General features: G+C 43.8%; 1 protein-coding gene across 1 annotated transcript in view; it reads left to right on the top strand.

Moving 5' to 3' along the window:
- Positions 1-24,651, top strand: part of cnksr2a (connector enhancer of kinase suppressor of Ras 2a) — a 613,293-nt gene that overhangs the window by 524,237 nt on the left and 64,405 nt on the right. Inside the window, exons 18-19 of the mRNA XM_068039874.1 lie at positions 12,565-12,635; positions 24,225-24,325. Of these exons, the coding sequence (XP_067895975.1) occupies positions 12,565-12,635; positions 24,225-24,325 (172 nt within the window). The remainder of the gene's footprint in view (positions 1-12,564; positions 12,636-24,224; positions 24,326-24,651) is intronic.

The raw sequence follows: 24,651 nt of genomic DNA on the forward strand, positions 1-24,651 counted from the left end.
ATGCCCCCTCTTTAAAGACGTCTGCAAATGCAATGTGAAATCCTGTGACATTGATCACAAGTCGTGGGAGTCAGTTGCCAGCATTCGCCAGAGCTGGCGGACAGCCATAAAGGCGGGGCTAAAGTGTGGCGAGTCGAAGAGACTTAGCAGTTGGAAGGAAAAAAGACAGAGGCGCAAGGGAAGAGCCAACTGTGTAACAGCCCCAACAATCAAATTTTTCTGCAGCACCTGTGGAAGAGCCTGTCACTCTAGAATTGGCTTTAATAGCCACTCCAGGCGCTGCTCCACACACCACTGACCACCTCCAGGCGCTTACCCATTGTCTCTCGAGATAAGGAGGCCAAAGAAGATTGCCTTATTGAATGCTTTTTGAAAATCCAAATACACTACATCCACTGTTTCCCTCTTATCCACCCTGCTTGTTACAACCTCATATATTCTGAATGCCTTCAAAAGTAAGGGGAGCAAACAGAGCAGGTGCCTGACAGATTATTTTAATGAGACAATTAACAGAGACTGTTTTTGAGAAGCAGAAGTAAAGTACTTGCATTCATCAATGTTAGAAGAGTGTCAGAGCTGTTACATGGTGGTGTAGATTTTATAATAACACCCATTGCATATTTTCCCAGGAGTGCTGTAGGATTCTAATAAAGGAAAATAAATTCAGTCAACCAGCCTTTGGAACAATACATTAAATATCAAACTGCCTTACACTTGACCAACAGTAACTACATTTAATTTGCAAGAAGAATCTTGTACTCATAAATGTTCATGCTTTTACATAATTTAACATATCTCTTATTGATGTGTAAAATTATAGATGGGAGACAATTATAAAGCTGTAACTCAGCGGTGAAGTTCAGTTGGCATTTGCACACCCTGATACTGAATTACATCATTAAACCCCATCTGTGCATTGGTTGTTTCAGGTGATATTCTTGATATGAAGACTTCAAAATGATAGTTTGCTGTAAAAGACCATTGCATTTATTCATATTATTACTGTTGCATGGAATTCAGTGAGCAATCACTCATTTATTGTCTTGATTTAATAGAATCATATAAGCTCTGGAATTCCCTCCAGAGGTGCGTGGATTCCAGTTCATTGAAGATTGGAATCTGTAGGTGATTTATTAACAGCTAATCTAGTATATACAATACAGAGAAAACTATCTACAGAACCTTTCTCGAGGGTGTTAGAGTTGCAGAGTGACTATAGCTTCTAGTTACATGACTACATCCTGGTACTTAGCTCATTAGCATACTGAGCTCTTAAAGGGACATTACTTTTAAGGCGATCATACAGCATCCCCTTTCTTTCCAAAGATAGGTCTCATATGCTACAAGTAAAAACACATAAAATTGGATAATATCAAAATTAGTTATACAGCGATAGAGATTATAAAATTTCCAGGTATAGGGATAGTTTGTGACATTTATGAGCGCTGAAGCTTCAGAATCCATACACCGTTTCGGTGGTTTGACAACTCTTCCGGATCTAGTTATGGTATAACCTTCTGGGGCTTTGGATTACACCCTTGGCTGTTTGTGGTTTTCAGACATGTTGTCAGTGTGTTGGTGGTTGTCCTGTTGTTCCATCACATCCTCATCGTCGAAGTGTGTTCTTTCAAATCCACTGGGCACAATTGGAGTATATACACTTCTCTTAATTGGCTTCAATTCCTCCTGAACACGACTCCATTAGATATTGTACCCTCGTAAGACCTAGGCTCGTTGCATACTTTGGATATCTCTGCGGGTAACCATGTTCTCATTGAGGGGTGTATGAGCCTGACCTTTTGTCCTACATGTAGCTGAGGTAGTTCCACCCCTGCATGCCGGTCATGCGCCATCTTCATTCTCCCTTGTTTTTCAAGCACTGTCTCCTGCATCTTGGAGAATTTGGACAGATGATGGCTTGGCAGGATCGTCCGCACTTGTCTGCCAAACATGATCTCTGCTAGTGACGGTAAGCCCATACCCACTGAGGTGTGGCATGACAACAGAAAAGTCTTGTTTCATTGTCCTACACTAGGATAAGTGATTTAACTGTGCGAACCATTCGCTCGGCAAGACCATTCGATCTAGAGTAATGTGGTGAGGACATCACATGGTGCCCCATTTGGTGCACATATCCCTGAAAGTTATGCCCCTATACTGTGCCCATTTAAGAAATAATTTCTTCAGGTGCACCGAATAGACTGAAAATGGCACTCAGTGTGTCTGTGACGACCGTGCTTGAAGTGTCTTTTACCTCTCTGACAATTGGAAATTTGGAGAAATAATCGGTGACTAAGATAAAGTTATCTCCATTCACAGTAAATAGATCAGTGGCAATTTTGGACCAAGGGACTGACGGAATCTCATGAGGGTGTAGAGGTTCTTTCCGTTGTTGTGGCTGGTGGCTCTGGCATGCCTCGCACATCCTCACTAGCTTTTCAATGTCACCATTGATCCCTGGCCAATAAACAGTGTCCTGTGCCAGTCGTCTCATTCGCTCTATACCCATATGGCCTTGGTGAAATTGTGACAAGATGTCCTTTCGGAAAGCCTTGGGCACAATCACTTGTTTTGCTTTGAATGTGACGCCTCTTGAGATAGAGTTCCTCTCTAGAGACCAAAAGCATCTGAGGGTTTCCAGCACCTCTTTTACTGTATCAGGCCAACCTTCTATGATGACTCTCCACAGTGGCTTCAGTTGTGGATCATTGGCTGTTTCTGTTTGTAGCTGGTCACATTTGAGCACATCTTTCACCTCGATGTCCATGCTGTCTACTTGTATATCCTGTGGAACTTTTTCATTCTTGTTCGTGTTTGCCAGTCTGCTCAGCATATCCGAGTGACCTATTTGGTACCCAGTTTGTAGCAGACTTCAAAGTCGTACCCCTGTACTTTCACTAAGAGTTGCTGTAGTTGAGGTGGTGCGCATGCCAATGATTTGCACAAGATCATCTCCAATGGTTTGTGGTCAGTTTCCACAGTGAACTGCTTACCAAAGAGGTAGTTGTGGAACCTTGTGATCCCAAACACTAGAGCAAACGTTTCACACTCTATGTTTGAGTAGTTGGATTCTGCTGAGGATAAACACTTGGACCTAAATGTAATTGGTTTGCAATCCTGCAGGATGCACACTCCTTGCCCTTTTTGTGAGGCGTCGACTTCCAGGATTGACGTCTTCCTTGGATCATAGTACTGCAGGCTACATGTTTCTGCTGGCAATGCTTGTTTTAGAAACTCAAACATATGCTGATGGTCCTCCTGCTATACATATGATACATCTTTCTTTAAGAGCTCTCTCAGTTATGATGCTTTGTCAGAAAAATTTGGAATGTATGGTGCCAAGAAGTTGAAAAATCCAAGACATCTCTGGAGGTCTTCCTCGTCTTGTGGAATAGGCATATGCGTTACATCTTTGACTTTGCCCGGGTCTGGACGGATTCCGCAACCTGAATAGATGGAGCCAAAGAAATTGATCTAATTTACATTCACCTGGCACATCTTGCTGTTAAAAACGAGTCCTTCGCGACAAGCTACTGCCATCAGTGAATGAAGATTTTGATCATTCTCATCTTTGGTTTTGTCCATGACCGCAATATCATCGGCAATGCACATTTTCTATAATTCTGTCCATATGCTGCTGAAACAGATCTTGACTGACAGATAACCGAAGGGTAGTCTCTGGAAGCAATACCTTCCAAATGGTGTGCTGAAGGTGGTGACTTCCTGTGATTCCTTAGCGAGGTGTACCGACAAATATCCATGTTTAGCATCCAACTTGTAGAAGAATTTGACTCCTGTGAACTTGGGATTCAATTCCTCTAATGTCAGAATCTTGTGGGGGCATCTCTTTAGGGAGAGGTTTAGACCCGTCTGATCTAGACAGCCCTGATTGCTCCATCCTTCTTCAGTTCGCACGTAATTGAGCTGCACCAGTCTATGTGATGATGCACATGACGGTTGATGCCATTGCATTCCATGTCATCCAACTTGCGCTTAAGCTTTTCTTGTCTGTGCCTGCTGCATTTTCTGGGAGGGTCGACTGATGGAATTGCATCCTCTCCGAGGTGCGATACGGCATCACCTTTGAAATCTCCTATGGCATCGAACCTGTCCAGTACATTTGTAGTAGGTCGTGGACTGACTCAATGCAGGTTCCCTTGGTCTCTTCTGCTGTAATGGGTACCTTGGTGACCCCGTGGCTAGTCACAGTGTTGAGGTCTTTACATGCTGGTAGGCCTGCGCCTGCTGGTCCGCTCATGTCTACCCGGTACTTGCCGTAGCTGCATTGCATTGGTTAGTGTGCCACTGGAAGGGATGGGTGACACAGTGTATGCAGTTAACTTTGCAGTTGTCGGTTGTATCATTAATTTCCAATGATCCCAGTACATATCTTTGAGGATTAAGACTGGTAGGATATTTGTACTAGCTCTGGTGTCAATCTTAATCCTGGGTGTGTGTTTGCCAACTTTCTTTGCACATGATGTTAATAGTAGCAAAAGCTTCCAGTTATTTGACTTCATCAACACAGTGTATCAGGTTCACAATGTGAAATTCCTGCTTCTGGCTGAGAATCGCTTAACTCTGAGTCTTGTCTCAGGTCTATTTCGCTGTGGGCTTTGTGTATCGGCTTGTGTTTATGCAAGTCTCTAGCACTTTCCTTGCTGCTGTTGCCCTGTTGCTGCTTTTGCCTTCTGTTTGTTTGTGTCCTATTGTGACTTCTGGCTGCATCTTTGGAGCCAGATTTCTCGCATAGGCAGGCTCAGTGTCCTTTTGCACTGCACACCTTGCACAGGTCTTAAAATGCAGGATAACTTCATGGCAAGTGGGACAAATCAAACTTACCACACAACTTGCTTGCTTTTGCAACCTGGTTATCGTGCCAATACAGTCGGCTGCAGCTCGTGCTTGCAGATGCTGTTGTCCAGCTACAATGGCTTCGTATTTCCTGCTATTTTCTAGCAGCACATCAATGCTGTGACCTTTCTTTTCTCCCCAAGAGGTCTTTCTGAAATGCTTCAATAGGTGTTGAGACAATCACCAGCTCCATTATTTGCTCCAACAGCACAGTTTCTGAAAAATCGCATTCATTGCCCTTACTAAGGCATCTACTGACAAACTGATCTATTGATTCCTGTGGCTGTTGCCTGTAGGACATCAGTTCCAAGCACTGAATTCCAAAATTCACTCTTACCCAGAGCTGATCTTCTAGCACTTTGCAAATCTTTACGGGATCTTTCTGGTCCTCTTCAGATAAGCCAGAGGTATTGATTCTATGTAACACCCTCATTTCCAACTGCTATCAATATTTTCACAGCCTGCTTCTCTGGATCTACAGCCGCTTGGTCTGTGAAGCATAACTGCATACTTTGTTTAAAAAGTTTGAACTCGGATAGGATATCACTGGCCTTCTAGTTCATGCAAGGAAATTTGATATCCATCTTTCTGCTGTTCTTTTGCTTTCTGCTCTATATTTAACTTTATTCAGCTCTCTGTGTGCCTTCAGCACTGTACTTATTGTAACTTTTATATTTATGGCTTGAAACTGGTTTTACAACTTATTCTATTAACTTTTTGCTGTTCCCTCTACAAGAAATTATCTTTTATTTAGACTCGCTGCTTTGATGGAGAGTAACAGGTGCCTGACAGTGTTCTCTTTATTTTGCTTCCAGCACGTCAGCTTGTATGTTTACACAGCTGTTCGGTGGGCAGTTCAAGGGTTTTCCCCTTTGCTTTTTTTTGCTAGAGTTTATTTATGTTCTTCATGCTTGACTAGTTTAATGATTTTTTTCAGCTTTCATTTCAGGAAAGGGGACTCTGTTATGTTGGGGGGGTTTCATGCGCTTTTTTTCAGATGCCCCCTGTAATGGCACCGACCTTGATCAGCCTCAGAGGAATTGAGTTTTCCCCATTTTTTTTCTCTCTCCCACGGAGAATTTTAAAAACAAATCATTTTTTAAGCACTTCAAAGCTTTTTTTTAAACTGGGATTCATCAACTGTCGGCACAATGACTCACCCAATCACAGGAATTGACTTGCAGCCGTCATTCAGTGCTCTGTTTCCCACAGCTGGAGGTAAGTTTTTTCTTCTTTCCACTGTTCGGGGCAGTATCTCTTTTGGCTGTAGGAAGAGTTGCTTCCACAGCTGTTTTACCCATGGTCTTCACGCATAGATCTTGTCTTTTCAACATCGCTGCCACCATGTCATGGGTTTCATTGTGTCATCTTAAGCAATACAATGAGGTGCGTGGATTCCAGTTTGTTGAAGATCTCTGGAAGGTTTAGTAACAGCTAAGCTAGCATATACAATACAGAGCAAGCTATTTACAGAACCTTTGTCTAAGGTGTTGTAGTTGCAGAGTGAATATGGCTTCTGGTCACATGACTACATCCTGGTATTTAGCTCATTAGCATACTGAGTTCTTAAAGGGACATCACTCTTAAGGCGATCATACAACATACATCTCACCAGGAATGTGTAATCTGCCAACAGAAATATTTTGGATGGACAACATCGATGTCTTTCATCATCCAAGTAGAGTCGGGGATGTACAACTGGGAATGGTTGAAGCATTAAGGATGAATTCCCTCTACCTGCATGCATCACCAATGGAAATCATACATATGGTACAGAATGACGACCATATACAGCCAGCATACAGCCAAATTCCCAGAAAGAGGAATTTCAGACAAATTTTACTTAAAAGTGTCAGCATACCGTAGTTTAATTTCATGGTCATGAAGTTTTACTGAACAATTTTATATTTCTAGCTGAGACGCTTCAGACAACCCCAGCATGTTAGATAGATATGGAGGGAGAAACAGTCGGCTGGATTTAGTGTTCCCTTTGCGGCATTTGGCGACGGACCCAGAAGTGGGCACCGTCACTGCTCATCATGTGTGCGGAGAGCTCACTGCAATCACACGGCAGGCAGTCAATTATAATAATGGAGGTGCAGGGCCCAGCCAATTGCGTGATGGGGATGTGATTTGAGTTGCTGGATGCAGCATCAGATGACTCTGGAGCTATATTTAAAGCACTGCCAGCCCAGCTTTCGTTGCTGCCTTTGAGTCATTGGCTGCTGAGACTGGTGTTGGAGTGACTCCTGGAACCTCAGCCCCCGACAAGGACGCTGCAGTATGCAGAGGCAAGACACAGGGTGGCCCCACAGTTTAGCGACGCTTCCCTTGAGATTAGTCTCCAGCCGCCAAGGGAAAGGCGGGAAGTCCTGTTCCCCAGTGATGGCAAGAAGAGGTCCTCCCACCTGGCCATGCAAGCCTGGATGGAGACCACAGAGGAGGTCAGCAGCTGTGGGGTCACCGCCCGAACATGGGTGCAGTGCAGAAAGAGATCTCGTTCGGTCTGCCAAGGTGAGTGCTCCATACCTCTCTCCCATTTGGGGATTGCACGTGGCTACGTGGGAGACAGCGGGACATGGAGAGGGAGGCACCACAAAGGCACTGGCAAAGGGGGTTAGGCATCATCATATCCTGCCTGATGCATGGCCGCATCTCGGCCACAGGCCACTATCTTATAAAGCTCACACAGCTCACCTCCCCTGTGAGCTGACGTGGGGATGAGCCATATAGGAAGCCCCAGCAGGGGCGAATGGCTGCCACTAGCACAACTGCCCTGCAAAGTATTACCATCTCCTTCTTTCCACTTGCAAGACAAGCAGGCGATAACAACAGGGAGACCTCACAGACTGGCACAGGAATTGCAGACATCTGACCTCTCTCAGCAGCTGAGAATGAAGCACTGGAGTTAGTGGGGACCCAGGGCAGCCACTCATTAGTGCATGGTGAGACTGGAGTCTCCACGTAAGAGAGTGAGGATGGTCTTCAATCAACATCCAACACACTTCTGAAGAGCCACATCACACATGGATATCATGACCAGATCTGCAGGACCTAACCCATACATATTTGTATTCTCTCATGTAGGTTGGCGTCCGCAGCAGACTGTATCAGAAGAGGGCCAGCAGTCAACCTCTGAGGAGCAGGATTCTCCTGCACCTTCCACTAGTGCAGATATGTTCACCTCAGTGTGTTTCTGCTCGGCTTTAGAATCAGGGTCACAAGCTGGTGAGAGCACCACAATGCGCCCGAGCAGCTGGCTGAGGCTGTGACAGCCAAAGCCTCTGACAGTCGGAGAACTGTAGGTGGCCAGGCCCATGCTGAGCCCTACGCTGATGACAAGCCTCTGATGTTGACAGCTAGAGTTGCAGAGAGGTAAGGCAACATCTGGCAGAAATGCAGAGGCCATGCACAACCATGAGCGGATGATGGAGGAGTCCATCCATGCCATGAGTGCTGCCATGTCTCAGGCATGTGAGCGCATGGCTTCCTCCATCAAGAGGTTGGCGACCCGCATGGAAAGTGACATCCCACAAATGCGCGCAAACCTTCGCACCATCGCCTTGGCCATGAGCTCAACTCAGCAGTGGCAAGGTGAGAAAAGATCAAGGCCCCTGGAGTCTTCTTCAGCTCCTCGTCCTTCTCTGGTCAGCAGGGAGGTTTAAGTGAGCCTTGACAGGCAGGAGGAGAGGCTGATCCCCACAACCAGGGGCTCCCCTCAGGGTGCTCTGAGAGTAGAGAGTGGCTCCTCAGCACCTCCGCCAGTGAGCCCAGTTCCAGGAGCCGGGATGCCTGAGTAAAGTCCTGCACCTGTGCAGGGAACCCTCATTTAGCCAGGGTCCTCCAGGCCTCAGGCCTCAGGCAGCCAGAGGACAACCACTGACGTCATCACAGGCCAAGGGACAGCCTGACACCTAGACACACTTGGGGTTTCGTGGGTGTTTGACATTTGCCATTTGTTTTTGCATTACAAAGTTTTTTCATTATTGAGGTTAACATTCATTGTGGAAAATGCTTATTCTTTCATGCCTTAATTGTGAGATGCTGACTTCACCTTTCTCCCTTAGTGGGCTACCAGTGTGGACACAGCCCACCTTTGGTAAGCGGCTCTGATGTCCCAGAGCATGGTTAAGCTGGGTGCTCAGCACGGAACACAAATAGAAAGGAGGCGACAGACTGAATGCTTTTAGCTAAGTCTTTATTGCTTTTACTCTGAGAGTAGTGGTTGGAAGTGGGTGAGTATGAGACTGTCTCTTGCCTCCTGGCCCTCCCTTCATCAGTGGCGCTACATCGCGCCACATGGGTCCACAAAGGCAGTGAGTTTGATCACCCATGCTAGGTGATCATTAGGCCTCCAGAGTTCTGTCCTTGTAGAGTCAATGTTATCTTGGCATCTTTGCCTTTTCTACTCCTCTTGGCTTATGCCCTGATAGCCCTCAGCGCCCACCCGTGCTGATAGCCAGCCCTCTCACCCATTAGTATGGCCACCCAACCCTTTCATCCGATAGTATGGCCACCTGTGCAGATGACCCAGCAGTATGGCCACCTGTGTTGACCACCCGAGATCAAGCCCACCGATGCAGAGCACACAGTGCTGCAGGCCAACAATGGCCTCCACTCGCCCCTCTCCCCTTATCTAGCTAGTGCCGGCTATAGCTGTCATCCCGTCATGGCACTGAGGCCTTGCCTCGGTGCCACCATCTTTTAATGGCCAGGAATCTGAAGGCACCCATTGACCACTTAATCCCAAGCCCACTATTGAATCACTTTCAATTGCATGCAAATATATTATAATTAACTGTTCTACAATTTAAATGGCAGTCCCAGCACATCAGGGTGGAGACGCCCCCTTGGTGCTGTCCCACCGCTATCTAAATCCAGAACCTGCGTCAGATTTCTGGCACCCACCACCACCACCACCATGCCTCTATACCCCCTCCAAACAGGTTTACTAAATTCAGCCCAGAGTTACTGTTTTCAGTCAATGACTTTTCATCTGAATCCTACATGCAACTCTACATGTGTTTTAAGTTTTTTTTTAATTGCAAAACAAGGTTGTATACAGGTGGCATTGATTATATGGAATACATAGGATACCTCCTTCGCCAGGGAAACTAGTACATTCTTAAGAATAATAAGGAACAAAAATGCTGATATTTTTATTTGAGGTCCTTGGTCAGAAATAATTGGTTAGTATCCAGTTAGGTAAGGGAGTTATGTTGACATTCTCATTGTGGTTCCACATTAGTCAGAATGTAAATGTACAATTAAATTAAATCTTAATAAGCATTACATAAAATAGACCTAAACAAAACTGGGTCACCCAGAATTTTCCTGAGGATTGTCCCAATCTCCTGCTGTAACCTTGGCATAAGATCAGCAAAAACCCTAGAGAAATTGCATAAATATCTGTTTACGCCATTTCTCCAGGCATTTTCCTAAAGTTACAATGGAAACCAAAGAGGAAATTCTACCCCGAAATGTTTTATATGAATCATATACCACGACTTTTATGAAAGCAGACGAGGGTGATTGAGTAAGATTTTGAAGGAGACATGCACATAGTTCCTTCTCTATGTTGTAGACAAAAGACTAAATCCATGGCATGTAGGATGAATTTGAGGAATGAAGATTACTACATGCAAGATGAGTGATCTTTCTTTTCTTTGAAAATCACATGTCATACATTTTCCCTGTGCATTAGATAAGCAGAATCAGGTTTAGTTATTTTAATAGTCAGTGCATTTGAGAATATGAATCTAGGTTCAACAGTTCCTTCACAAACCATGTACATTTGATATGGATTGCAGTTAATTGAATGAATGAAATGAAACATTGCTTAAACCAACAACAGTCCAGCGACTAAAAAAAATTTGCCTATGTCTGGTAAAGCCAGGTAATTATCATTATAGTTTCATAATAGAAATCATCTGTATTGCTGTTGCCACCATTTAACTGAAAGTATTAGGCCATGATAGTGACTGTGGCGATGGGCAAAGACTTATGGTCAGGAATCCCAGCAGTCTGAGTTTCCCCACATGCTGTTGAATTTTAACTCCATGCACACGTCTTTTTTTTAAAACGGGATCCCCATCCGGAAGCCGGCCTAAGTGACAGGCTTGGTTCCCTGTCGGTTGGGGAGCACTCCGGAGGAGACCATAGCCACAGAAGCAGATAGGGAGCTTGCAACTGCATTAATGGGACTGTGGGGAGGCAGAGCCGGATTCCTGATTCTGGGAGGGGAGTGTCCGATCCCCAAACCCAGGGAGTTCCAATTGCAGGCAAGGGGTTCCGATGCAGTGGGGGTTCGGGGGGCTGGTCTTTGGATACCAAAAGTTGAAGGGGTTAAGGGGCTTGTTGGGTGTCCAATGGAAGGGAAGAAGGTAAGTTTTGGGGGACCGGGGGTGGCGGTGAAGACTTCCCGTTCCTTTTGGCCCATGAGCAATGTTGTCAAGTCACTAACCTTTTCCACGAAGCCGGCTTCACCTCCCTTCAGCTGCTGGGTTTCCCGATGTCTGGAAAACCCAGTTGTCCCATGTTAAAGCTGGAAGACAGGTTAAAACTGAGGCACAAAACCTCTGGCCAACTCACCTCCTGAGAGTGGCTTAGTTGCTTGCCCCTGTCAATTAAACTCAGAAGTAGGCACATTTTTGGTTGGTTTTGAGATCTTAAAATTTCACATCTCACTTGACCCCAATCCACCTATTGTTGGGGTTAAAATTCCCCCTGAAACTTGATAGCAATTAATATTGCCACCAGTAGACATTTATTTTGAAAAGAATTGTTGGGTTAGCATGGCTGTACAGTTTTGTAATAACTAATGAAATATCTAGTAGTGAAGTACAAGTTACAGTAAATTCAGTACGTATTACTTTCCTCCTTTTCATTTAATATTCATCTAAGCTTATCATGTGCAGCCTAGACTTTAGCAGTAGAGCATTCCAGAAACAAGCTATGTTGCTTCCTCTGGCGATGTCCCGATGGTGATATAAAAAGCTAGAGATGTCACTGCCTTTTCTGCCCACTGGGAGATTGAACAACTGAGCCCGGCCATACAGACCAGTGAAGCATCTTGCCTGGCCAACCACAAGGTATTTCCTCCACCCATCGAGAAAGGCTTGGGAACTAGAAAATAAAGTCTTGATGTGAGACTTACAAACGTACGAACACACAAACATACATACTTGCACACCCATAGCTGCTGTGATAGCGTGAGACTGTGGAATCCGCCATGCAAAATAAATGAAATGATTCCAGAGCACCAAAAATACCAGGCTTTATCATAGAACTACTTGAAATGGTAACCAATTCTATAATATAAATGCAGCATAAGATTGTGTGACCTGAAGGTTGCAGCTTGGATGAGATATATACTCAATTTAGTACATTTCAATGATAGGACTGTAGGAGTAGAATGGCAAATATCTGACATGTCTACTGCAGATACTGTAAACTATATATAGTTGACTGATAAAAACATCGAAAACTGAGCACTTGCCAGATGCACCTATTTTAAAAACCACAAAATAAATCACTGCAACTTGCAGTGCAATTAATTATTTCATCGTGCAAGTAAACCTCAAAAACAAGTGCAGATGAGCCAAGCTACCTATTTGTTGTTTCATCCTTTTTAAAGATCCCTTATAAATGTTCTACCACCTTCAAAGGATTAATTAATCATGAGTCTCTTGTTATGTTATTTATTAACAGGTGGCTGAGCAGGCTTGGCTTAGCTACAGTGGGATATGCAGAAAAAGAACAACGACTCAGACAAGACCAAGGTACAGTAACTGATGTAACTATGTACAATAATTACATACTAAATATCAATGTACCTTTCAATATATATTTTATGTGTGACATTATGGTGGTAATTTTAACAATAGTTCATCCATCACCCTGTGCTCACTGACAATTGGCTCCCAGTCCGGCAACATCTCAGTTTTAAAATTCTTGTTCTTGTTTTCAACTCCCTCCATGGTCTCATCCCTCCCCATCTTTGTAACCTTCTCCAGCGCTACATTCCTCAGGGATCTCAGCGTTTTTTCAATTCTGGCATCTTGCTCATCCTCAGTTTTAATTGCTCCACTTTTGGTGGCTGTGCCTTCAGCTGCCAAGGCCCTAAGCTTTGGAATTCACTCCCTAAACCTTTCCACCTCTCTACCTCTCTTTCTTGCTTTGAGATGCTCCTTAAAACCAACCTCATTGACCCCAAGCTTTTGGTCATCAATCCCAATATCTCTTAATGTGGCTCAATACCAAATTTTGTTTGAAAGTGCTCCTGTGAAACACCTTGGGATGTTTTATGACATTAAAGGTGCTTGCTCCAGGAAAACTGAGGGGATTGGATTGCTCACTTGTTTTACATTCCGTCCAATCTTACTTTCTAACGATTGAAAGTTAAATTAGGTGGGGTGTAAAACGGATGTCGGATCTGACCACATCAGTTTCCTGCCAGATGGTTTAGGTTAAAATGAGCCTCTTTTTATATTTGCACCAGTATTATGGTGTTGCTTTCCAATGCTAATTCAGTTTCTGCTTTTTGCATTGAAAACTGGGAAGGTGGTAATTTTGAATGATCAGAATCTGACTGTACATGAAGGTCACTAACAGCATGATGCAGCACTTGACGATTGAGAAATGTTAAAACAACTGAAAACTAAGCTTTCCCTCAAAAGGTTGTTCTGAAATAAACAGGCATTTCAAACATAAATATATAAATGTATAGAAAAGTTTTTAATCTCTGTGCATGGTTCAAAAAATATTATTTCAATGTTTCATATTTCCAAAATTGTTCCCAATATTCTAAGTACTCTGAAGAAGAGAAAAAGATGACCATTTCTGTCAAAAATGTGTACAGGTTGAATGGTATTCAGTTGTGGTGGTACAACAGATTGTGCTATTTTCAACTGCTGTATAATTCATGAAAATTCTGTATACTGCACTAAACCTCTTAAGAACAATTGATTTTCTGTGTTTGTGTAGATGTAAACTTTAATACATATAAAATGAGTTGCAATTCATTCAGAACTACAATTTTATCAAGATTTGGTGCTGGAATCTGATTTAGCACACAAATAAGCAATGACAGATAAGAGTCGATTTAGCCTTTTAGTGCTACATCCATATAGTGTGGTGTCTATATGAGAAAATTTAGATTTTTTTTTCTGCATGCCAGTACTGTTCTGTGGGACGATGTAAGGGGGTTCTGTGCAGCAACACTGTGGGCAAGTAAGCAGAAAATTGTGAGAGCTGAAGAGTCTCTGTCAATCTGTATTAGCCTGCCACCATATTGGCGTCAGCATAACATTCAAACCTGAGGAAATTTTTAAAGTGATGCAATTTTGACATACATAATTTGCCTTCTAGTGTGTTTTTTTTTTTGGTCGATTGAATTTGATGTGAAATTATGGCCCCAATCTTGTCGGACGGAGAGGGGGGCTGGAGTTTCAAATGGGAAACCTGGAAGTCCCGGTTACCCCATATGCTATTGAGTTTTAATTTCACAGCGTATAACTTTGTTTTAATAGGATCCCTGCCCAGAGGCCAGCTTGATTGACAGGCTTGGCTTCCAGTTAGGTGAAGATCACTCCAGAGTGGGCCATGGCCCCAGTTCGGGAGCCTGTAGCTGCTACAGGGAACACTGTGGGGGGCGGGGATCTGATCTCCAACCCCAGATGGTAGGGGCGAATTCTGATAGGAGGGGGCTCTCCAATCCAAGGCAAGAGGGTAAGCCTGGGGGTCCCAGGGAAGTACTCGTCCTCCTTCTAGTTCACAAGTAATATGTAATGGCATTTATTTTATTAAACTGTCCTCGCCACCATTCAGATGCTGCGTTTCCTGAGCCCTGGGAAAGCTGCGCAACCAGGTTTAAACCTGAAAATCAGGTTAAAACTGAGATTCTCAGCCTCATTAAACTATTTAAACTACCGGAAGTGGGTTGGCTGCCCATCCCTTGTCCCACCTCTGTTAAACCCAGGAGAGAGTGTTGGGGTCAGGTTTGAGATTTTTAAATTTTTCACCGCCCACCTAACCCCAACTCAATCATTTTTGGGGGTTAAAATTTAGCCCTAAATCTTTGAGCAGTGGTCCAAACAGGATACTTTTGGAATTCTTCAATAACTGATGGACTGTGATAAGGACTGAGCAGGTGATGTTATGAAGATAAAAATAGGCATCAAAATTGCCTTTCGTGCCTTCAATTGGGGCATTTCAGTAGTTTGGAAGGGGCAAAAACCTGATGAATTCAAAAAGGGAGTTGCAAGAGAGGTGGACGTAAATGTTGAAGGGAAGAATTAAGGAGAGCATTGCAGTGCTGGAGAGCGGATATCCCTGAGGGGTCAAGGAAGGAATCTGTTTGGCTCGAGCTAAGGAACAAAAAAGGTGCAGTTACATTGCTCGGTGTAGTCTATAGGCCACCAACTAGTAGAAAGGATGAAGAGGAATAAATTTGCAAGGAAATTACAGAAAGATGCAAGAATTATAAAGTAGTTAGGACTTTAATTATCCAAATATAGACTGGGATAATAGTAGTGTTATGGGCAGAGAGGGACAAGAGTTCCTAGAGTGTGTTCAGGAAAATTTTCCACGGCAGTATGTTTCCAGTCCAATGAGAGGGAGGCATTGCTGGACCTGGTTCTTGGGAATGAAGTGGATCAAGTATCAGTAGGAGAACATTGAGGGGACAGTGATCATTGTATCATAAGGTTAAGTTGGTTCTGGAAAAGGACAAAGAACAATCTAGAGTAAGAATAATTAACTGGGGAAAAGCCAACTTTAATGGGGTAAGAAAGGATCTGGGCCGAAAAAAATTGGAATCAAAGGTTGGCAGGAAAAACAGCAGCTGAATGATGGACCACCTTCAAAGAAGAGATAGTTCGGGCACAGTCAAGGTATATTCCCTCGAAGGGCAAAGATAGAACAAATAAATCCAGAGCTCCCTGGATAACAAAAGAGAGAGAGATGAAGAAGAAAAAGTGTGCTTATGACAGATGTCAGGTGGATAATACAATGGAGAACCAGGTTGAATATAGAAGGCTCGGAGAGGAAGTGAAAAAGAAAAAAAGAGAAGCAAAGATAGCATATGAAAAGAGACTGGCAGCTAACATAAAAGGGAATCCCAAAGTCTTTTATCGGCATATAAGTAGTAAAAACATGGTAAAAAGGTGGAGAAGGGCCCATTAGGGACCAAAAGGGGGAGTTATGCATGGTGGGGAGTCAGTGGCACAGTGATAATGTCACTAGACCAGTAATCCAGATGCCTCAGATAACGCTCTGGGGACATGGGTTCGAATCCCACCACAGCAGATGGTGGAATTTGAATTCAATTCATAAATCTGGAATTAGAAGCTAGTCTAATGGTAACCATTGAAACCATTGCCGATTGTTGTAAAACCCCATCTGGTTCACTAATGTCCTTCAGGGACACTGGAAATCTGCCGTGAATCCAGACCTTCAGTGAGCAATTAGGGATGGGCAATAAATGCTGGCCTAGCCAGCATCGCCCACATCCCGTGAACGAATTTTTAAAAAGGTGATTCGTGACAACGCAGCCACCTGCTGACGGCATCAGACTGTGCCCATATGCGCAAACGGGCTCCTGCTCTCTGTGTGTGCGGCATTCCACATTGCCAGGACTGGTTGGCGCATGCGCAGATGATGTCATTGCGTAACGTGGGGAAGCGGGGCTGAGAACAGTGGGGAAACGGGGAGAGAGCAGTTGGGGAAGCGGGGAGAGTACGGCCGAAGACCTTGGTGGCAGCAGGTGCGCTCTCCTCCTCCCCCCCACCCCGCCCGCTCTCTCCTCCTCCCCCCCCACCCCGCCCTCTCTCCCCCTCACACCCCCCCGCTCCGGCTATTCGCTCCCCGCTTCCCCCACCCGCTCACTCTCTTCAGCCATTGTGTGCTGCCATGGGTTTACGTTGCCTTTGTGTGATTATTTGAGCAGCGCCATCTTCAGTCCTGGCAGCTGCCTGCATGTGATGTTTTAGTGGAACAGGCTGCATATGCACATGTGCCAGTGTCGCGCCATTTAGTAGTTGCATTGTCAGCAAACGCAGCCATAAAAAAGGCAGGGGGAATAGCTGAGGTATTAAATGAATACTTTGCATCTGTCTTTACCAAGGAAGAAAATGCAACCCAAGCCACATTGAAAGAGGATGTATTTAATACACTACAAGGATTTAAAATTGATAAGGAGGAGGTATTAGATAGGTTGTTGTTACAGTCAAGTGAGGAGGGGCCGAAGGGCTTCCTGCTTTCCCCCTCCTTGTTTGACCACAACAGGTTTAATTCTTTTTTAAAGTGGATGTACTGGCCAATTCAGTAGGTGTTTGAATACTTACTTGCTATAGAGTCATATAGAGTTTTACAGCACAGAAACAGGCCCTTCGGCCCAACGCACCTGCGCCGACCATCAAGCACCCGTCCTAACTAATCCCATTTCCCCGCACTTGGCCCGTAGCCTTGTATGTTATGGCGTTTCAAGTGCTCATCTAAATACTTCTTGAATGTCATGAGTGTTCCTGCCTCTACCACCCCTTCAGGCAGTGTGTTCCGGATTCCAACCACCCTCTGGGTGAAAATATTCTTCAACTCCCCTCTAAACCTCCTGCCCCTTACTTTATATCTATGCCCCTGAGTTATTGACCTCTCCGCTAAGGGAAAAAGTTTCTTCCCATCTATCCTAACAATGTCCCACATAATTTTGTATACCTCAATCAGGTCCCCCCTCAGCCTACTCTGCTTCAAGGAAAACAACCCCAGCCTATCCAGTCTCTCTTCATAACTGAAATGCTCCAGCCCAGGCAACATCCTGATGAATCTCCTCTGCACCCTCTCCAGTGCAATCACAGCCTTCCTATAGTGTGGTGACTAGAACTGTACACAGTACTCCAGCTGTGGCCTAACCAGCATTTTATACAGCTCCATCATAACCTCCTTATTTTCTATACCTCGGCTAATAAAGGCAAGTATCCCGTATGTCTTCCTAACCACCTTATCTTCCTGTGCTGTTGCCTTCAGTGATCTTTGGACAAGCACCCCAAGGTCCCTCTGACCCTCTGTACCCCCTAGGGTCCTACCATCCATTGTATATTCTCTTGCCTTGTCAGACCTCCCAAAGTGCATCACCGCACACTTCTCAGGATTAAACTCCATTTGCCTCTGCTCCACCCATTTTACCAGCCCATCTATGTCGTCCTGTAGTCTAAGGCTTTCCTCCTCACTATTTACGACACCACCAATTTTCGTGTCGTCTGCGAACTTACTGATCATACCTCCTATATTCACGTCTAAATCATTAATGTACACTACAAACAGTAAGACACTACAAACAGTAAGGGTCCCAGCACTGCGGTACCCCACTGGTCACAGGCCTCCATTCACAAAAACAACCCTCTACCACCACCCTCTGCCTCCTTCCACGAAGCCAACTTTGAATCCAATTTGCCAAATTACCCTGGATCCCATGGGCTTTTACTTTCTTAACCAATCTCCCATGTGGGACCTTATCAAAAGCCTTACTGAAGTCCATGTAGACTACATCAACTGCTTTACCCTCATCTACACCTCTAGTCACCGCCTCGAAAAATTCAATCAGATTTGTTCGACACGATCTTCCCCTGACAAAGCCATGCTGACTATCCCTGATTAATCCCTGTCTCTCAGAATTTTTTCCAATTTCCCTACCACTGATGTTAGACTCACCGGCCTGTAATTACCTGGTTTATCCCCGCTACCCTTCTTAAATAATGGTACCACATTCACTGTCCTCCAATCCTCTGGTACCTCTCCTGTGGCCAGAGAGGATTTGAAAATTTGTGTCAGAGCCCCCGCTATCTCCTCCCTTGCCTCACATAGCAGCCTGGGATACATCGCATCTGGGCCTGGGGATTTATCCACATTTAAGCCTGCTAATACAGCTAATACTTCCTCCTTTTCAATGCTAATTTGATCAAGTATATCACAATCCCCTTCCCTGATCACTACAACTACATCATCCCTCTCCATAGTGAACACAGATGAAAAGTAATCGTTCAAAACCTCACCTCTGTGCTCCGATTCCACACACACATTGCCTCTTTGATCCCTAATGGGCCCCACTTTTTCCCTAGTTATCCTCTTGCCCCTAACATACTTGGGATTTTCCTTTATCTTGTCTGCCAGTTTTTTCATGCCCCCTCTTCGCTCTCCTAATTACTTTTTTAAGTACTCCTCTATACTTTCTATACTCCTCTAGAGCCTCTGCTATTTTCAGCACTCTGAACACTCTGAATCTGCCATACACCCTTTTTTCCCTTATCCAATCCTCTATATCCCTTGACATCCAGGGTTCCCTTGACCTGTTGGTCCTACTCTTCATGTTTACAGGAACGTCCTGCACCTGAACCCTCACAATTTCCCTTCTAAATGACTCTCACTGGTCTAATGTGGACTTTCCTATGAGAAGCTGCTCCCAGTTCACTTTGGCCAGATCCTGTTTTATCGTATTGAAATATGCCTTCCCCCAATTCAGTACCCTTATTTCCGGTCCCTCTATGTCCTTTTCCATATCAACCTTAAATCTTAGAGTTATGGTCACTATCCCTGAAATGCTCCCCCACTGCTATGATCATAACAAGAACCATTCGGACAGGTTTTCTTCAGTTAACAAAGAAAGAGGTTAACTTTATTGTACCTATACTGAACTAATAAAAATAATAAACAACGCACCAGCTTTCACTCACACACAAACACTGGTTTACACACACACAAATAGGTTACAGAGTGGGGAAAGGTAGATTGGTTGAGTTAGATTCCATAAAAAGGGGCATACAGTCTGTGGGGTTTGGTGATTAGGCTGGCTTCTAGCTGAATTCGGTGCTTCTGAGGCTTTTAGTTTGAAGGGGTAAATGAGTGGTTCGGTGGGTTTCTTGGAGATAGTGATGCAGATGATTTCCTCCAACAGGGTTTCTGATTGTAGCTGGAGTATGCAAAGGTGGTCAATTAACAGGCAGGATTTGAAAGCTTTCAAGCTGGAATAGAGAGAGGAGGACCCCCATTTAGGGTCTGCACATGTCCGGGTCCAGTTGCTTCTCCTTGGCTGCAGAGAAAACACCAACTTAAAACCAGAGATGGGGAGGGATTCAAACATAGCAGTTAACAGTATTTCTTCTTCTTTCTAAAAGAAAGACAACAAACGGTTTCCTTAAACCTCCTGGGTCTTGGTTCTTGCTGGGGAATTAGCAGACATTGCAAATTAGGTGATCATCTTTAGCTGCTAGCAAAATGTTCCTTTCAGAGTCACAGAGAGATACAGCACCGAAACAGGCCCTTAGGCCCAACGAGTCCGCGCTGGCCATCAACCACCCATTTATACTAATCCTACATTAATCCCATTTTTTTCCCTCTCACATCCCCACCTTCCCTTAATTCTCCTACCACCTACCTACACTAGGGGCAATTTTTACAAGGGCCAATTTACCTATCAACCCTCAAGTTTTTGGCATGTGGGAGGAAACTGGAGCACCCGGAGGAAACCCACATGGTCACAGGGAGAACTTGCAAACTCCGCAAAGGCAGTCCCCAGAACCGAACCCGTGTCGCTGGAGCTGTTGGGCTGCGGTGCTAGCCACTGTGCCGCTGTGTCTTTTAAAAATCTCTTTAAAAAAATACAAATTCAGATCTATCTCCAGTCAGCAGATTGAAGAAAATTATCATTCAACAAAGCACATTGGCATAACACTGTCGATGCTTAAAGTCGATAAAGCATCAGGGCTGGATGAGATGCAAGCATACTGAGGGAAGTGAGAGTGGAAATTGCGGAGGCACTGGCCATAATTTTCCAGTCTTCCTTGGACTCGGGGGTGGTGCCAGAGGACTGGAGAATTGCAAATATTACACCCTTGTTCAAAAAAGGATGTAAAGCTAAGCCCAGCAACTACAGACCAGTCAGTTTAACTTTGGTGGTCGGGAAATTTCTAGAAACAATAATTCGGGAACAAATTAATAGTCACATGGACAAATGCGGGTTAATTAAGGAAAAATAGCATGGATTTGTTAAAGGAAAATCATGTTTAACGAACTTGCTGGAGTTTTTTTCAAAAGGCATTTGATACAGTGCCACACAACAGATTTGAGCGAAATTATAGCTCATGGAATAAAAGGGGCAGTGGCAACATGGAAATGAAATTGGCTGAGTAACAGGAAACCGAGAGTAGTGTTTAATGGATGGTCTTTGGGCTGGAAGAAGGTTTATAGTGGAGTACCCCGGGGTCAGTGTTGGGACCCTTGCTCATCCTGTTATATCTTAAGACCTAAACATTGATGTAGGGGCACAATTTCAAAATTCGGGGATGATACGAAACTTGGAAGCATTGTGAACTGTGAGGAGGATAGTGTAGAACTTCAAAAGGACATAGACAAGTTGGTGGAATGGGTGGACAAGTGGTAGATGAAGTTCAATGCCTAGAAATGTGAAGTGATTCATTTTGGTAGGAAGAACATGGAGATACAATATAACATAAAGGGTACAATTCTAAAGGAGGTACAAGAGCAGAGGGACCTGGGTGTATATTTGCATAAGTCATTGAAGGTGGCAGGACAGATTGAGACAGTGGTTAATAAAGTATACAGCATCCAAGGCTTTAATAATAGGGGAATAGAGTAAAAGAGCAAGGAGGTTAGGTTGAACTTGTATACGACACTTGTTCGGCCTCAGCTGGAGTATTGCGTCCAGTTCTAGGCACCGCAGTTTAGGAAAGATGTGAAGGCATTGGAGAGAGTACAGAAAAGATACATGAGAATGGTTCCAGGGATAAGGAACTTCAGTTCTGAAGATAGATTGGAGAAGTTGGGACTGTTTTCCTCAAAGAAGAGAAGGCTGAGAGGAGATTTGATAGAAATATTCAAATTCATGTTGGGTCTGGACAGAGTGGATAGGGAAAAACTGTTCCCACTCGTGAAAGGATTGAGAACGAGAGGGCACAGTTTTAAAGTGATTGGCAAAAGAAGCAAAAGTGACATGAGAAAAACGCCTTCATGTAGCGAGTGGTTAGGATCTGGAATGCATTACCTGAGAGTGTGGTGGAGGCAGGTTCAATTGAGGCCTTCAAAAGAGAATTAGACTGTTATCTGAAAAGGAAGAATGTGCAGGGTTACGCGGAGATGGCAGCGAATGGCATTAGGTGAATTGCACATTTGGAGAGCTGGTACAGACACGATGGGCCGAATGGTCTCTTACTGCACTGTAACAATTCTGTGAAGAACAAATTCAAGGAGTTTGGCACAGAAAGGGAGATTGGAGATGGGATGGTAGTTAGTGAGCTCAGAGAGGTCATAAAAATCCATATGAAGATGAGAGATATGTATTGCATTACAACAGATTTTACATTGCATTGAGTATATAAGGAGCACTTCGAGGCTGATAATATGTTGTATAGAACAGGACATTGCCCAGGCTCAGTACGCTGGTGCCACTACATTAGCATGAGCTAATTGAAATGTAGATCCCAAATGAAAGGTGTTTTCTGATCCACTATCGTACCCAATTCTCTCTCCTGTCTTGTTCTCTGTTTGTACTAAAGATTAGATTAGATTAGAGATACAGCACTGAAACAGGCCCTTCGGCCCACCGAGTCTGTGCCGAACATCAACCACCCATTTATACTAATCCTACACTAATCCCATATTCCTACCAAACATCCCCACCAGTCCCTATATTTCCCTACCACCTACCTATACTAGTGACAATTTATAATGGCCAATTTACCTATCAACCTGCAAGTCTTTTTGGCTTGTGGGAGGAAACCGGAGCACCCGGAGAAAACCCACGCAGACACAGGGAGAACTTGCAAACTCCACACAGGCAGTACCCGGAATCGAACCCGGGTCCCTGGAGCTGTGAGGCTGCGGTGCTAACCACTGCGCCAAGGTTTCTTTAATTTGCCAGTGGCTTGTGTGTTTTGTTGAGTCATCAGAAATCAGTTTGCAGTATGGAAATAAGGCAATGTGAGATACAATACCCTGATGATGTATTTTACTGTACTACCTGGTCTCAATGGTTGTGCCTTTCCCCCTCCAACCATCCCCACTCCACTTCTTCCTCAGTGCCCACCTTTCTCCTCATAAAACATGCATAAGACTGCTATTTAAATGTAAATTCTTATCCTGCGATACTCAAAGAGCCCAATTGGATGGTAACTGTGGTGATTGTTGAACAATGACAGGTTAAATTAACCCAATTAGAACAGCAATAAAAGGACCATTATTTGGTGTGGTGAAAATAAAGAACATCGCCGTTTGCAGTACTCAGTAAATAAATGTCTCTGCTGTAAAGTCTTGTCACATCCTGCCAATCAGAAAATTAATCCTTTATCCTTACTCTCTGTCTCCTATCTCCCAACTAATTACTGACCCATATCACAAGGTTATCTCCAATTCTGTGTGCTTTTGTTTTTGCAATTAATCTCTTGTGCAGAATCTTATCAAATGCCTTCTGGAAGTCCATATTGAAAACATCCATAGACAGTCCCCTGTCTACCAATTTAGTGACATAAAAGCAAAATACTGCAGATGCTGGAAATCTGAAATAAAAACAGAAAATGCTGGAAATACTCAGGAGGTTAGGCCGCATCTGTGGAAAGAGAAACAGAGTTAACATTTCAGGCCGATGAGCTTTTATCAGAACTGGGAAAAGTTAGAGATGTTACAGGTTTTAAGCAAGTGAATGAATGGAGGGTGGGAAAAGAACAAAAGGGAAGGTCTGTGATAGGATAAATGACCAGGATTGAAGTGGTAATGGGACAAGTAAAGAAACAAAAGGTGTATCTAGAGAAGGTGTGAATGGCAGAATCATGAACAGCTGCCATTCAACAGCAAAAAAAAAGTAAACGAGAGTAAAATCAAAATCAGCAAAAAAATGCAAATATCTGGTATGTGTCCAGAAGCAATGTAGTGTAAGCCCAGAAATGACACCAGTCATTCATCTGAAACATCTTGAGTAATTCAAAACCTATGTTATGGCAATATAACTGCTCAGTGCATTTTATTTCTTTAGTGTATAGTGCACAGATTAAGAATAATGAATTCCCAGCAGATTGCTACAAACTATGTGGATGCAGATCTTAACATCTTGTTCACAACAGATGCTTGGGTATGAACTGCGACCAACATAAAATATCTGTAGAGTTCATGTTGAATCATGTACATAGTCACTAAAACCAGTGGATAAACAAATTGTCATACACTAGATTGAATGGGTTTCCTTGGAAAACTATGCACAAAACATTTGAGCTTTGGTGAACTAAACTATACCAGAAAATACATAAAGTGAGTGGGAAATTCTAAATGTCACTGTGTGTTTTATTTAGCAACTTTTTTTATCATGATAGATTATTGGAGTGAAAGTGAACAAGAGGATGCAGACACCCCATCAACCCCAAAGCAAGAGAGTCCGCCACCTCCTTATGACACTTACCCTCGAGCGCCTTCTGTGAGTTTCATTTTGTAGCTTTGGTTTGTGTTGTGGCAGGAACATCTGTTGCTTCTGCAAACTTCCTGGTTGATAGTATCAGTTGATTACAAACCTCTTACTCGCACCAGAGATATCAAAGAAACTTGATCAAGAATAGAAAGTACAAGCAATATAAGTGTAGGAAAAAAATTGCATGTTTACTGTCTGCGGGACCCAAAAAATAATTTGGGCTTCAGTTAACGGTTGACAAATGGATTTAACTGGACTGTGCACTTTTTGTCAACTGTTATAGATGAAGGCAGCCGTAAATTTTGGGAATGATTTTGGAACGGCATCCTGCTAAT

Source organism: Heterodontus francisci, chromosome 10, assembly GCF_036365525.1.
Source record: "Heterodontus francisci isolate sHetFra1 chromosome 10, sHetFra1.hap1, whole genome shotgun sequence".
Taxonomy (NCBI): domain Eukaryota; kingdom Metazoa; phylum Chordata; class Chondrichthyes; order Heterodontiformes; family Heterodontidae; genus Heterodontus; species Heterodontus francisci.